The 16,668-nt window shown below is 38.8% G+C and overlaps 1 protein-coding gene across 1 annotated transcript in view; it reads right to left on the minus strand.

The window, feature by feature from the left end:
- The window catches only part of LOC126418542 (probable ATP-dependent RNA helicase DDX52), a 62,073-nt gene that overhangs the window by 5,857 nt on the left and 39,548 nt on the right, over positions 1-16,668 (minus strand). The window contains exons 9-11 of the mRNA XM_050085356.1: positions 5,882-6,004; positions 2,617-2,767; positions 2,456-2,531 (exon numbers count right to left, since the gene is read on the minus strand). Of these exons, the coding sequence (XP_049941313.1) occupies positions 2,456-2,531; positions 2,617-2,767; positions 5,882-6,004 (350 nt within the window). The remainder of the gene's footprint in view (positions 1-2,455; positions 2,532-2,616; positions 2,768-5,881; positions 6,005-16,668) is intronic.

A 16,668-nucleotide genomic window follows, 5' to 3' on the forward strand; every position in this document is an offset into this window, starting at 1 on the left:
CCTTTGCTGATGACATCATGATATGGGGTAAAATTGAAGACAAAGTACAGATCAGACTCGATGAATGGAAATCTCAGTTCCAGAAACATAATCTCAACATGAGCAAGACCAAGACAGTGGTGAGGGCAGTCAACAGAGATGGACAATCAGCAAGTGTAAAACTAGGAGACCACCAACTAGAGTGTGTGGACAGTTTTCCTTACCTTGGAAGTGTAATCTCCAGTGATAATTTGGTCAGAAATGAAATCACCAACAGAGTGCAAGAAGGATCTGAATTCACCCAACAAGTAATATCACTTTTATGGGATGACTTGATTCCAAAACCGGCCAAACTGATATGTTTAATAGCTATTTCATACCAATACTGACCTATGGTATTGAAACATGTACCCTCACAAAAAGAGAATATCAAGGCTGCAAGCACCAGAGATGAAATTTCTTAGATCCACCATCCAGAAGACCAAGATGGACAAGTTAAGGAATGAGGAGGTGAGGATAGAAGCTGAAATAAAGACATCCCTATTAGATCGAACTGGCACATCTAGACTTTGATGATATGGGCATGTGATGAGAATGGAACCAACCAGAACAGCCAAAATAAATTAGGAAAGAGAGGTGGATGGGAAAAGACCTCAAGGAAGACCTCAAACCCGATGGAAGGACTTGATTAAGACTGGTCTGGTGACCAGAGGATGGGCAGTGGATGATGTTCTCTGTGAACACATGTATTTGGACAGGACGAAGTGGAGGAGGCTCATTACCAGTACCCGGGAAACTGGAACTGTTAAATGATGATGATGATGATGATGATGATGATGATGATGGGAGAATATTTATTAAATTGGTGCAGTCATTGAAAGAAAAACATAACATAAAAATTATGAAATCCTGTGTAGTAACTAGGAGATCTAAAGTAGCTAAGACTGAGAACAAGAAAGGGCAGATTATCCATATAAGCAAGATACTGCTTGTGCCATAATTTCTACCACTCGCTGTATTCTTTGACTATTGATATCCCACCTGAAGAAAGATCACCACCACAGACAGAAATACTGCAGGAATATGTAAAGTAATGATCACAGAAATAAAGAATGCCATTGTTTATCAGTAACCCGTAAGCCTCTTGAATCATATTTATGAACAAGCAACAATAGGTTAGACTAGATGAATATCTCATATAGCACATGATCCCAATAGTCAAAGAAGTCCACTATGGTGATACAGTGTCTTCTACGTTGTTTATCCTAGCTGCAGAAGATGTATTCAAAGGTGAGGATGGGATCACAGAGAGACCCAATCAATGAGCAGTCCTAGAAACACCTACAATTCGTTGACAACACTGTGCTTATGAGTGAAGTATGACTCAAAATTGCCAGAAAATTGCATCTTTAGAAGTTTATTTGAAGAGGAACATGATAAAAAAAGTTATGAATACAAACTTTCGACTGGTTAAAAGTGACGACAAACTTACTGTAGTCACCTCCAAATATATCTGCTTTGACCATAAAATTCTGCCATGAAAAACCAACCAAACAGCAGAAATTCCATGAATTGAGTTATGCATCATTCAGAAATCTTCTGTGCATTCTGGTCAAAAAGTAAGTTCCGAAGAACAAAAAATCGAAAGTGTACAATACCAGTATTCTACAAGCAACATATTCATGGCAACTACTCAAACTTAGAAAAAAATACTGAGAGTTCCAAATATGGGGAGGAGGATTATGTCACAAAAAGCTGCTGATAAATTAATGGGGGAGGGCGAGGCAATGTCTCACAATAACAACTTTTCTTTCCTCATGACTGAGACATACTAGCCAATGGGCATAATAATATTCATAGAATTGACACACTTTGAAATACTATGCACTTTAACATTTGTGATTTATAAAGCTCAATAAAATTAAATTACATTGATAGGTTAAAAACAGAATTCCCTGAAATTTGCCCAACTTTTCCAGATGAAATGTAATTCTCTGAGAATTCCAGGTTTTCCAGACAAACCAACTCCCTGCATCTTAGAACCTACAAACATTGGTTCTGACAATAGAGAATGTTCATAATTTATGAAGTGCACACAAAGAACAATAGAGAAACAGAATCAGGCATCAGCCTCAGGAAAAAACATCAGGAATGAGTCCTTCACAAGCAGAAATAGCTGATTACTCAATAGAATTACTTTGTTGAAATGGCAATGGTCTTCCAACAGCGCCAGGAAAGAAGCCAACATTTGGAGCAATAACATGATTTATTGCAGACCTCACAGGCACAAAGGAAGCATTGGAAGAGCCTAAATAAGATGACTTGATGATATTAAGAGGACTGGTGGAACATCATGGTACTTGATGGAGCAGAAGTGGAAGAAAATTGAAGAGTTGATTCAGCAATGAATGTTGTCCTATTTGGCTGATGCTAATGAATGTGTAAACTAGTTAAAGAAAGGCATGTTGAAAGTTACCTTCGGAGATTCACTGTATCGCTTTCTGTGAAAAATGTGATTGCTTTCCCTGGATTTCCAGCTCTCCCAGTTCTGCCTGAAACCAAAAAGTAGACAATAGTGTTCATAGAAGCAATAAAAAAAGCATAACTTCATTTTAAAAAAAGCAAATAAAAACTTACCTATCCGATGTATGTAGGAGATGACACTAGGAGGAAAGTCGTAATTGATGACTAAGTTTACTCCTTTGAAATCAATACCTCGTCCCATTAGTTCTGTGCAGATAAGGACCCAAATATCCCCTCTTCGGAAGCTTTGTACAACATTGTCCCTCTGTAAAAAAATATTATCTACCTAAATACAGACGTGAAAAAAGGTCTCAAAAGGGAGCACTCAATATAGCAACAGTAGACTCACAGCAGTGAATGTCAAACATTGTTCACTTATTGGGATAAATGCTTTTATTTATTAATTAAAAAATGAGAACCTGTGGTGTGTTTTGAGGGACAGGAAACTGAGCTTTTCCAATTGTAAATCCCTGCCCAGCTGTGTACAGTCTGTGCATTGTGAAGAACTGAAGTCTGAGAACAGTGGCAACAAGATTTCTCCAGACTGTATTTGGTGTCCAAATAATATATGCAATGTACCATCCTACAGTGAAAAGAGGACACATAGACTGCATATGTTCTACATTTTTTCTGTAAGCCACAATTCTCATCACCACTGGGTAGTTGCATGCAGCAACACATACACACATCCAGCAGTATGACATATATTAGTACATAAATACAGAAAAAACTGATACACTACTTTTATGTGGAAACAAGTGTGACAACAGCAGGGCAGCTGTGCATGGAACTATTTTCCAACAGTCTTCATGTTATTTTATGTCCATGACCCCTGACAGAAGACTAATGCACTTCACTGCACATGCCCAACCCCAGTTGTCAGTCTCAACCTGAATCCCCACACATTAATAACTTTTATCATCTTCTCATTTCTCATTAAAATTTTATTTTCTGAATCCAGTTATTCTATCCAGGTACACATGCCATTATATGAGTGTTGAATTGCATGACCAACATCTAATGAGACTACAGAGCCTACACTTGGACACAACAGTAGCCAATCAGGAAGTGTGGGAGAGTAGGCATAAGAAGCTTCTGAAATACACACTCAGATTTTAGCTTAGATGAAGAAAGTCTAAGCAGACATTGCTTTTGTTACATGTGTTGTACGATAATGTCAAATGTTGGAATCGACTTCTGGAAATAATGTCGATACTCATCTGAACATATGTATGACCGTGAGTACAAATGATGAAATTTTCAATTTTTCTGTCCGTTAACATTTCTTGGGTGGACAGGCCATCTACATAACCTTGTCTTTGGTACCCAGTGATGTAAGAGATAACATCCAACAGTGCTCTTTTCTAAATACATTCCTACTCAAGTATTTATAAACAACTTTACACTAAACACTGACAACCCGTGTTTACAGTGTAAATTGTTTAATTCTGTGGCCAAGAGACAATTGGCAGTAGCAGTATAACAAAGTACTGAACTTTTTGACTACTAATCAGTAACGCTGAACTTCTCACATGCTATGCTTAAATTTTTATTGTAAAAGAAACATAAATAACAGTGAGTATTCTAACAACTCTTCCAGTAACTACTGCTTAGTTAGATCTCTCTTGGTTTCTCTGCTTAATTATTATTGTCACAGTCTAACAGTCTGTTTTATTTATTATTATGAGTGTAATCAGATGCCCACAATTTGAATTAGCAATCTGATTTGTATCTCTTCCACAGGAACAATTACAAAAAATATGATGATTCAACTGACTGACTTATATTATTTTCTATTCTTCCATGAAAAGTATGTCATCTTATATACATGGAATTATTGTACAGTGAACCTGAAAGATTTAGTTACTTCTCCGGAACATGAAACATCATAAAGTCTCTTATCAAAGTTTATCGTCACACTTTTTCTATAACGATAACCAGTTTTGTTCCATTACAGAACATCTTGACACCAACAGTAATTGCAGTTCAGGAACTGCACACTGTATAGACTAGACACTTATCTCATATCTACCACCAACATGTATTTCTGTCTGGTTATCTTGAACGTATAGCACAAAAATTCCTTCAACTGTCGAACAATGTACTGCTTGCCAATAGGCCATGCAATGAGAAAACAATTGAGGTCAATAATTTACTGAGATATTTTGCAATACAGTGGTGATACTTCCTTTAAGTCCTAAGACAGATATGAAATGGGAATACAGGCTACGGCAAGGTGTGCAGTATACTGCTGCATCTATTTTCAATAAGCTACACAAGAATTCAAAAATGTTAGCAGTAATCCAGGCACTTTCAAATTCAAACTGAAGAGTTTCCTCATGGGTCACTCCTACTATTCTGTCGAGGAGTTTCTTGAAAAAGTAAGCTGATTTCTGTGTTATATTGTTGATTTACATAAACTTGTGGCTTGTCGTTTTTTGGGTTCATAAACATTTTATTTTATCTGTTATCACTTTTATGTAGTAATTTCATGTACTGACACATTCCATGAGCTTGGAGACTTGCTCAATTTGATCCTACACAACTAAACATGTACAATAAAAAAAGCAATGGTTGTCAATTCCAAGATTACTCTACATGAGAAGAACACTATGTTTTGTCACAATTAGCTGTCTGGGAAGTGGAAAATGAATACACAGGCTTGAAGCAGAAAGTACAGATGGAGTTAAGAAAGCCAAAACATGCCTTTTGTGAGCAAATCCCAAAATCATGTACACAGAAGAAAAGTCAGACTTCAAAGGTGAGGAAATAATACCTAAGGTGAAACACTGAAAATTTTTAAGTGCCTATACTGAAAAGAATTTAAACAGGAAACACAATACTCTTGAACTTTCCCTTGACAACTCCTTTTATTTCACATAAGGATTTCTGTTTGTGTAACATGAATATAAAACGACTCTTATCACGTCATTATGACAAATCACACAAATGATCCGTGGAACATGAAAAAATCTAGCTAATCAACTTCTACAACAATCATTTGGATTTGATGAGAGCCTGGGAAGAAACTGATACTGACCTTGTTGAAGGAAACCTACTGGGATTCACCTGAAATTATTTTAGAAAAACAAGGCAAAAGTAAACTGGCCATCCCTTCCCAACAAGCTTCTAGCACCTTAAGCTCTGCAACATCTTACACTACAGAATAGGCCAACATTGTTTTTTGTTTCATTACTTTTCAACGATGCACAGAACTGAAGAGTAACTCGGACATTATCATTTGAATTCCATCACCCTTTTCTACAATATGGTGAATTTCATTCTAAAGTAATCATATCAAGAAATTGGTTTCTAATCTATATTTAGTAACATACAATAAATGGTATTCTCTCTATCTAAAACATCTTCGTCTACTCACCTGCAGCTGCGTTCTGTCTGCATGTATGACATCAACATTGATCCCATCATAAAGTAATTCGTTGAACAATTCCTTGGCTCTTTCTTTTGTTTGGACAAAAACCAGCACAGGTGGAGTAAGTCCCTTAAACAAAAAACATTTTAAATCGAGTAAGTTATTTTCCATAAACAGAGGATGTTATTCATTTTCTACTTACGTGATAACAAATATCTCACAAATAATTATTTCAGTGCCATGAAACAAAGATGAGCTTACAAAACTCTAATAGAAAGTTCATGGCAGACAAAATCATTATGAATCTTTTGTTGCTGTGGTCTTCGATCCAAAAGACGGGTTTGATGCAGATCTCCAGGTCAGTTTATCCTGTGCGGACCTCGTCATCTCTGCGCATCTACTGCAACCTACACCCATGTGATCTGCTTCTTGTAGTCACACTTTAGTCCCCTCTACAATTTCCATCTCCCACACTTCCCTTCATTACCAAATTGACTACTTATCCATATATCACGATGTCTGCTATGAAGTGATCTTTCCTTTTAGTGGAGTTGTGCCATACATCTTTTTCTTCCCAATTCAATTCAGCACCTTTTCATTAGTTAGTCGATATTAGCCAGGATTCTTTTGTACCACCAAATGTCAAAAATTTAAATTCTGTTCTCATCTGTATTGCTTATCATCCACATTTCACTTCTGCAAATGGAACTGATGAGAGGACTTTACAGACTGGCCCTTTCGACTTTCTTCATACTAACAAAATTTGTCAGTCATTGCTCAGACATGAATTTCCCAAACTAGTGTCACACAATTCTAAAAACAGTATCACCTTTGAAGATTAAAAGAGTTCTGGGTACTGTTAAATATAAAACATTTGTACTCATTGCTGTAGTTGTCAACTACTAAGTGCCTAACAGAGCAGTCTTGCGATCAGAAAGTCAATGGTTCAAATCTCATTAGTAGGATCACCTTTCTTTTACTTTTATTTAAATTTATATTTATTTAGAAATAGAAATGTTAATAAACAAATACTGACTCATAATTTTTTAATTTTTAATTAGGTACTAATTGCATGAAAATGCCAGTATTCCCAGCAAATTAAAAGTTTGTGCAAAAATCCAAAATGTCCAAAGCTTTCACATATAATGTTCATCTTTTCTGCGCGTGTTACACTTTACGATACATCACACAAATGTGCCAGTAAAATTTGCTTAATACTGAGATAAATCTCTGATGTTCTGGGCTCAAAATTCTTTTAAATAGCTCGCCATCAAAGAGTTGATTTTTAAATGAGAGTCAAACACTCTATGGTTTAAGAAATTCATCGTAAATTCTTGCACATAGTTCATCTTGTGGAAAAGGACACTTATTTCGAAAATAATGCTTTTCAAACCAAAATTCACAATATTTTCCCGCGACCTGTTAGAAATAGATTCGTTCCAGCAGTTGCCAGAGAGCACCAGATAAGAGGCGTCACCGCGTTTGTGCAGCTACGATGACGTAGGAAGCCCGTATGATTGTACGTGTAACACATTAAAAGATCTTACATTATGCCATAAAAGAAACAAGACATCAGAGAATACTCCAAGAGTGTCGGAGCCGGCTGCTGTGGCCGAGTGGTTCTGGGCACTTCAGTCCGGAACTGCTCTGTTGCTACGGTCGCAGGTTCGAATCCTGCCTCAAGCATGGCTGTGTGTGATGTCCTTAGGATCGTTAGGTTTAAGTAGTTCTAAGTCTAGGGGACTGATGACCTCAGATGTTAAGTCCCATAGTGCTTAGAGCCATTTGAACCACGAGTGTCGGAATTTCGTGAACCATATTAAAATGCATAATTCGCCTTAAAGTGCACATTCGTATGTCCAGATTCCCAATGAAGTAGGTCTCGACCTGATATTAAACTTTTCAGTGTGGTTTCTGGGATGTTAATTTTCTTGATGTACCAGTACTGTATTACCTCATGTTTGGTTCTTTATTATGGCAATGCCATACGTGCCAAAATATGAAAACATAGGCTTGAAATGCAGTGCACTGTTGAAACGTAAACATGGGCTTGAAATGCAGTGCACTGTTGAAACTAGCCAATAGTGTGGAATTGAATGCTACATTTCAAATAAATTGACTGCCTTGGAAGGAAAGATGAATAAAAAGCAAATTTCTGTAGCAAACTGACAAATATATCTTCATTGTTCTGCAATGCAATTAACGCTTGACAGTCAGATAGTTGGAAATAAAGCAAAATCTGAAACTAATAACATATTTTAGCCTCCTGTAATTATGTGAATGTGTTTTAATTCGTTTGATAGCTCCCAGCCAAAGAAATCTGTTTTGTTTTCATTTGACATGAGAGCAGTAAATGAAGAGGAAACAGCAAAATCACTAAATTTAAACACGGGTCACGTGGAGACTACAACCCCCCCCCCCCCCCCCCACTATAACGCAGACTTCTCTGCGCATCAGCCCCTGATCTACGATCTTTCTGAACTGGGGCAATACTAAATAGTGGAAATCCCCCCCCCCCCTACCGCCCCTCCTCACTCGACCGTTTGAGATAGGATGTCAAAAATTTAAAAGGAAACTACTTTACAAAAATATGTTCATTTTGTATTTGTAGTACACAACTTTCTGAAGAGTCTGATACATAAAACATATCTTCGAGGAAATGTAAGACATGTTATTTGGTCTTAAGCTTGCCAAAGTGCAGTGCCACACTCTTCACACACCATTCTTCTACCGCACATCACTATATTTCACTCTGTGGAATTCAAACACGTGTATTTTGTAACAGATGCCATAAAACTATATTCAGGACAGTAGAAATTGAAATGTCCTGTGGTGCCTCTCCTGCTCTCAGTCAGCCGGCTTGATATCCTGCCCCTCTTAAAGAAAATCTCGCAGTTAATACTGGATAGGATTATTTGTAACCAGGAGAACAAGAACGCTTCAGAAAATTTGTACTCTTTATTGCCCATTAACTAATAACTTGCTGTTGTGTGTGACATAAAATTAAATATAGGATACATAAAATCAGTAAAGACAAGAGACAAGCAAGACGTTAACATTTCTTCAATCCTTAGGTCCTGGTGTTTTCTTCTCTCTAATCTGGCTACAGCTTTACATGGTGTGCTTTCCTTTCTGCGAAAGAATCTGTTGTGTCTAGACAAGACAGCCTAGACACAATGAGAGGAGCCGAAAGGCACGTGCTAAGCTAAAGCAGGTCTGAAACAGGATACGTAATGAGTGCTATAAAGAAAAGTACATAGCTTCTGGAATACTTAACTTTAATCCATCCTTTTGGTACATCTGGAGATTGTGGCGATACAAGTGAGACTCTTTAAATACATGCAATGTTACTAATGGCGCCTTGCTAGGTCGTAGCCATTGACTTAGCTGAAGGCTATTCTAACTATCTGCTCGGAAAAGGAGCGAGGCTTCGTCAGTATAGTCGCTAGCTACGTCGTCCGTACACCTGGGGTGAGTGCTAGTCCGTATCTCGAGACCTGCCTTGTGGTGGCGCTCGGTCTGCGATCACACAGTGGCGACACGCGGGTCCGACATGTACTAATGGACCGCGGCCGATTGAAAGCTACCACCTAGCAAGTGTGGTGTCTGGCGGTGACACCACAGAATCTATTACCTCATCAAAGTTTGTCAAACATTTTGCTACATGAAAAACCAAAATGTCATTGTCTAAGACCGGAAAAGCTGTTAATAAAAATAGTAGGCAAGACTGGTGTGGTTTCTCGATTTGGCTACATCTATTTCGTCACAGTCTGCTAGATAAAACAAAATAGGCCTTTCTAATATTTCAGCTACTGTAACACACACCAAATAAGTGAGACTGTTTTGGCAATAATGGTCATTTTTATAACACGACAGAATATAGTTCACAAAGTACCAATATGAAATGCTTATTTGGTCTATTATAAGCAAAAAGCTTTACGTTAGGAAATAGTTTCACATTTCATTCATATGCTCCAGTTTCTCAAGCATGAGATCGAAAAGTAGTAGTACGAAATTTTTGTATACATTAGGAATCGTCATATCCTTCCATAATTTGTGTGATGTCACCATTTCTCCGGGTAGCATGTGGCTGCTTGCTGCTGCTGCTTACACAACCGACAGCTACGTTTCTGTAGCCAGAAGCAGGAGAAGGTACTACTCACACGTGACTCAACTGCGCAAGCGCATGAGGCCGCTTGTAACTGCTCAAATGAATCCGATATAAACAGTTGTGACATCACACTCATCGGAGTCAATTTCTTGTTATGAAGCATTGCATAGTCTTCCTAAAGTCTTTTGATGCATTTTGCTGTTGGCTGACGCTTGTATGAGCACTTTTTTTATATATAGCGCATTTCATTTGCAATTTAAGTTTTATTTTTGTTTTATCTTTCATTCATGTTTTATTGCTGCAGTATTATTCCGCAGTAGCGGGATACAATAATATTCATTGTTAAGAGTATCGGTTCTTACCAGTCAAAATAACAAAAATTTAGCTAAAACAATGAAAAATACCCAGAATTCTAAAAAATTCCCGCGTTTTTCCCAGTTTTCTCCCGGATGAAAAAATGTCCCGGGTTTTCCCCGGATCTCCCGGGTTGTATACACCCTGATTATAGACAATATTTTACATCATTTAATACAGGAAAAGCTGTTACTTTAATGTCTCATTGGCAGCTGAATTTTTTACATGGGAGCATCAGAAAAGAAGAATCATTAAGCTGCACATAGTGGTCAGTAAAACCAGAAATTAATTTAGTCACGTCCTTAAAACCACCAATAATTATAGCTGTGTATCTTGTGGGGGAGTCAGCAGAAGAGGATGTGATATTCTGATACATACATTGTGACACATAAGCCACACTGTAAAATGTTCTATCTTACTTCTGAATATGCAAACAGACTGAGTGGCAAATTAATGATGATTGCTTTGAGTGCTCAACACAGGAGACACAAAGGTATTGCCAGGACTACTCCTGTGACTTCAGATAGGGCCACTCTTGCTCTCTACATAAATAAACAGTCTGACAGAAAGGCTGAATAGCAATCTGTGACTGTTTGCTGATGGTGCTGTGGTCAAGACAATGTTTATCTTTAAGTGACTGAAGAAGCACAGGATGACTTGGACAGAATTTTTATTTGGAGTGATGAATGGAAATTTGCTCTAAGTGTGTAAAAGTTTAAATTAATGCAGATGAGTATGAAAAACAATTCTCTAATGTTAAAATAAAGTATTGGTTGCATTATGCTTTGCAAAGTCATGTCAAGTACCTACATATAATGTTGCAAAGCGACAGGAAATTGAACGAGCATGTGATCTTGATTGTAGGGAAAGTGAATTCTCGACTACAGGTCATTGGGAGAATTTTAGGAAAGCATAACTCATCTACAAAGGAGACCACATACAAAACACTTGTTTGACCTGTTCTTGAGTAATGCTTGAGTGTTTGGGATTCCTGAAGGGAAGAAGACATTCTTTTCGCAAAAAACCATCAAGAAAATTCAGAGAACCAGCATTTCTGGTAGACTGCAGAACAATCATCATTAAAAAACGTGAAGGTGTAATATGGAACTTTGTCAAAGTTAGGCCTTGGTCAAATTTTATTTCATCAAATCTAGCACCTCGTCTCAGATATGAATAAAAAAAGCATTTGTCTACTGTTACCTGCAAGGAAAAATATAACCGTTGGAGCTGATGGCCATTTAATGTAGCATTTATAAATATAAACATGTCCGCAAAATTCACGAGTACATGAAATGCTGGTGCATGCACAGTGAAGGAACTACAATGAAATATTTGATGACAGTGTAATAACCCCTTCTGCATTACGTCAAAGATCTACATAAAAGAAATAAGATAAATATTTCATCAAATTTCTTTGTCAAAGAAAATCTGATAGTGTAATACCTGCCAAACACACACATAGAAAAAGTTACACACACACACACACACACACACACACACACACACACACACAGGGTATAGCTATACGAAAAGCTAAGCTTTCACTTATAACACTGATGGTCAAAAATTTTTTAATGTCTTTCTTTTCTTCCAAGGCTGTGATTAAGCAGTAATGTAACATAGCTCATTCTTGAGTAAAAGCACATTTAGTTTGAAAATAAAACTTCCCTAACCACCATTTGCAATACTTTGCCACAACCTGTTGGAAAAGTAAGCAGTTGTGATGTCACATTGGTCAAAAGCAGTTTGTCATTATGAAGTAATATATGTCTGGTACCGAGCGCCGCGGGTTTCAAATCTGCGCCAGACAGCGTGGACCTCGATTACTAATAGAGGTCTCTCCAGCCATCGCACCATAAGCCGTGGCTGCGCGCGCACTCCTGGCCCGCATATAATGAGAGGGCACCACGGTGGAGCACGTAGCCCCAGCGGCCAATAGCAATGTATTCTATCAGGTATTTAAGCCGCTGCCCTTCGCTCAGCAGACAGTCTGATATTCGCATTAGTCTATTGACTTCTTGCCTACAGCTGGCATGTTTACTTGGTTTCCATGAATGAGTGGACATTGGGGATTTGTGAGGTTTTGCTTGTGACCCCGTTGCTATTTGCATGTTGTTGGTCGTGTCGGTCCTTCCCCGTTCGTTTCGTTTGTTTGCGGGCTGCTCCCGTTTGGTCCCGCCGCGCTTTCATTCTCGGCAACCCTACGACTGGAATGGTCACGGTTACAACAGCATAGTCTTTGTCCTAAGGCCTTCGACACATTTTGCTGTTGGTAGATGCTTACGTGTGCACTGTGTTCTGTTGTAAATGTTGCGTTAAGTTCTTATCAGTAAAATTACAAAAATTTAACTGAAAATTAAAACAATCCCAGTTTTTTACAGATGAAAAAAATTTACAAATTTGTCCCATGTGTCCTGGCTGTGCTGGGGTGTATATAACCTGAATAAGTGGTGTGACGCAGAGGAGACAGTGTAAGTGGTACTGGACTGGCTTGAGGCATCTGGTAATGAGACAGTTCAATTCATGGTCACATTAATGTATATATCGAAATAATTAGTAACGAAGTGATCAAATACAATTTATTTCCTTAACTGGGTTGAGGCACTTACTTCCCTTCTTCAGAAGGTTATAACTACTGCATTATTTGCGAGGGTCAAAAATAATATGCATGCAGCATATTGCTGTGGTCAAGTGGTTCATAGGGCCTGTACAAAAATGATATAGAGAAGCCATACAACAACTGCAGACATCATGCCAGAACTGGAAATGTGTAGATGGAAGCTCCCGTTTTGGCATGATGTCTGCACTTGTTGTATGGCTTCTTTATACCATTTTTGTACACACACTACGAACCACATGACCATAGCAATATGCTGCATGCATATTATTGTTGACAGTCACAAATAATGTGATACTTATAACTTATTGAAGAAGGGCACTAAGTGTCTCAACCCAGTTAAGGAAATAAAACTTCTGTTAGGCAACTGGTTGCTGATTATTTCAATATATACATCGATGTCGTCCACGTAGGATGATACCACGCAGGAACAGCACTCTTGGTACTCTGCTTCTCTAGTGTGTCAAGGCTGATGTCCCAAGCAGTTTGACAGTACACTTTTTCACAGGGTAATTTATGTTACCCTACTTGTTTCTTGTCTCTCAGCAGTGTTGCCTCAATGTAACAGCTAGTAGAAGCCAACATCGGGGAAGATCAGTTTGGATTCCGTAGAAACACTGGAACACGTGAGGCAATACTGACCTTACGACTTATCTTAGAAGAAAGATTAAGGAAAGGCAAACCTACGTTTCTAGCATTTGTAGACTTAGAGAAAGCTTTTGACAATGTTGGCTGGAATACTCTCTTTCAAATTCTAAAAGTGGCAGGGGTAAAATACAGGGAGCAAAAGGCTATTTACAATTTGTACAGAAACCAGATGGCAGTTATAAGAGTCGAGGGACATGAAAGGGAAGCAGTGGTTGGGAAGGGAGTAAGACAGGGTTGTAGCCTCTCCCCGATGTTGTTCAATCTGTATATTGAGCAAGCAGTAAAGGAAACAAAAGAAAAATTCGGAGTAGGTATTAAAATTCATGGAGAAGAAATAAAAACTTTGAGGTTCGCCGATGACATTGTAATTCTGTCAGAGACAGCAAAGGACTTGGAAGAGCAGTTGAATGGAATGGACAGTGTCTTGAAAGGAGGATATAAGATGAACATCAACAAAAGCAAAACAAGGATAATGGAATGTAGTCTAATTAAGTTGGGTGATGCTGAGGGAATTAGATTAGGAAATGAGGCACTTAAAGTAGTAAAGGAGTTTTGCTATTTGGGGAGCAAAATAACTGATGATGGTCGAAGTAGAGAGGATATAAAATGTAGGCTGGCAATGGCAAGGAAAGTGTTTCTGAAGAAGAGAAATTTGTTAACATCCAGTATTGATTTAAGTGTCAGGAAGTCATTTCTGAAAGTATTCGTATGGAGTGTAGCCATGTATGGAAGTGAAACATGGACGATAAATAGTTTGGACAAGAAGAGAATAGAAGCTTTCGAAATGTGGTGCTACAGAAGAATGCTGAAGATTAGATGGGTAGATCACATAACTAATGAGGAAGTACTGAATAGGATTGGGGAGAAGAGAAGTTTGTGGCACAACTTGACCAGAAGAAGGGATCAGTTGGTAGGACATGTTCTGAGGCATCAAGGGATCACCAATTTAGTATTGGAGGGCAGCGTGGAGGGTAAAAATCGTAGAGGGAGACCAAGAGATGAATACACTAAGCAGATTCAGAAGGATGTAGGTTGCAATAGGTACTGGGAGATGAAAAAGCTTGCACAGGATAGAGTAGCATGGAGAGCTGCATCAAACCAGTCTCAGGACTGAAGACCACAACAACAACAACAAATGACAGAGGCCGTTGCAAGACATTTCGAAGTTGTGTAATATGTCATGATTTTTTTAAAGCATCCTATTTACTTCAAAATTGTGCAGGTGATATGCACACTATTGAATTTGATTCATCATGCATCTGGAAGTTCTCAAGTACTATTTCTAAAGTTCACCTACAGTTACGATTCCATTCCATTTCTTCAAAATATCTATGTTGTGCAGGTAGGGGTGTCATCCCCCTCTCATGTCTTTCCTCCTGGAGAAGCCAAAAATAGACTACAATAACAGTTCATTGTATAGCTACATAAAAAGTAGAGATTACTGCTCCCTTAGCTTGCCAGAATACCAGAAGTCAAAGAAAATGATATGGAGAGAGAGAGAGAGCAATGTTCTGGCTCTGGAGAAGAAGAGTGACAGTCCAAAAGCCTGCATAACCAGTCAACAGTACCTAAATGTTCCTGTCTGCCACGTATTACCTTATTTTGAAGGGAAGTAGTGGCATGTCCTTTCAGTCATGGTTTATTTTCAACCAGCACTTTTCTTCATTGCAATTGTTTATTAACATAATCATCATGTTGACTGGAATCCTCTTTCAAATTCTAAAGGTGGCAGGGGTAAAATACAGGGAGTGAAAGGCTATTTACAATTTGTACAGAAACCAGATGGGAGTGATAGTCTATTGCACACATTATTAAATCTGTACATTGGACAACCAATAAAGGAAAAGAAAGAAAAATTTGGAGTAGGAATTAAGGTCCAGGGAGAATAAATAAAGGACTTCGAGGTTTTATGATGACATTGTAATTCTGTCAGACACACCAAAGGACTTGGAAGAGCAGTTAAATAGGGTGGATAGTGTCTTGAAAAGGGGGTAGAAGGTGAACATAAACAGAAGCAGCAAAACAAGGATAATGGAAGGTGGTAGATGTGGTGTCACCGCCAGACACCACACTTGCTAGGTGGTAGCTTTAAATCGGCCGCAGTCCATTAGTACATGTCGGACCCGCGTGTCGCCACTGTTAGTGATCGCAGACCGAGTGCCACCACACGGCAGGTCTGGAGAGACGGACTAGCACTCCCCCCAGTTGTATGGACGACGTAGCTAGCGATGCACACTGACGAAGCCTCGCTCATTTGCAGAGCAGATAGTTAGAATAGCCTTCAGCTAAGTCAATGGCTACGACCTAGCAAGGCGCCATTAGTAGTTTATTGCCTGAATCTACAGAGTCTCACTTGTATCATCAATAGCGATGTACAACAAGGATGGATTAAAGTTCAGTATTCCAGCAGCTACGTACTTTTCTTTATAGCATTCATTACGTATCCTGTTTCAGACCTATCTCTAGCCTGCGTGAGTTAACGCGTGCCTTTCGGCTACTTCCGAGTGGCGTGGCTGTTAACATACACCACAACAGTTGGCGACGAGGCTTAAAAGAGGTATTAGCGTTCGTATTGCTCTACTTTGCTTGTGTCATGGCTTCGCCACAATCTCCAGATGTACTGTCCGAATTTTATCGCTTGCAGAATCAGCAGACGCAGACGTTATTGGATGCCCTTGGACAGCTCGTCCAGGGTCAACGTGCAATGCAAAACGATGCGGCAGCTGCCGCTTCACCGCTACCGCAGCCACAACATGCTGTTGCACCCCTGTTCCAGCCATTTAACCCAGCTATGGAACGCTGGACGGAGTGGTCACGCCAATTTGGATTTCATCTCGCCGCCTGCAGAATTCAAGGTAACGAGCGGCAGCCTCACTTACTGTCTTGTGTCGGCGTGCAAACGTACCATGTGATAGTGAAATTATTTCCCCGACGCGACGTAGCAACTCTGTCCTATGAAGAAATTTTGTCTGCTTTAGATGCCTATTTCAAGGAAACAGTTAATGTAGTTGCAAAAAGGTATACGTTCTTTCGTACAAAACGTACGGCCGGTCAAACTAATCG

The sequence above is a fragment of the Schistocerca serialis genome, chromosome 9 (assembly GCF_023864345.2).
Source record: "Schistocerca serialis cubense isolate TAMUIC-IGC-003099 chromosome 9, iqSchSeri2.2, whole genome shotgun sequence".
NCBI lineage: Eukaryota > Metazoa > Arthropoda > Insecta > Orthoptera > Acrididae > Schistocerca > Schistocerca serialis.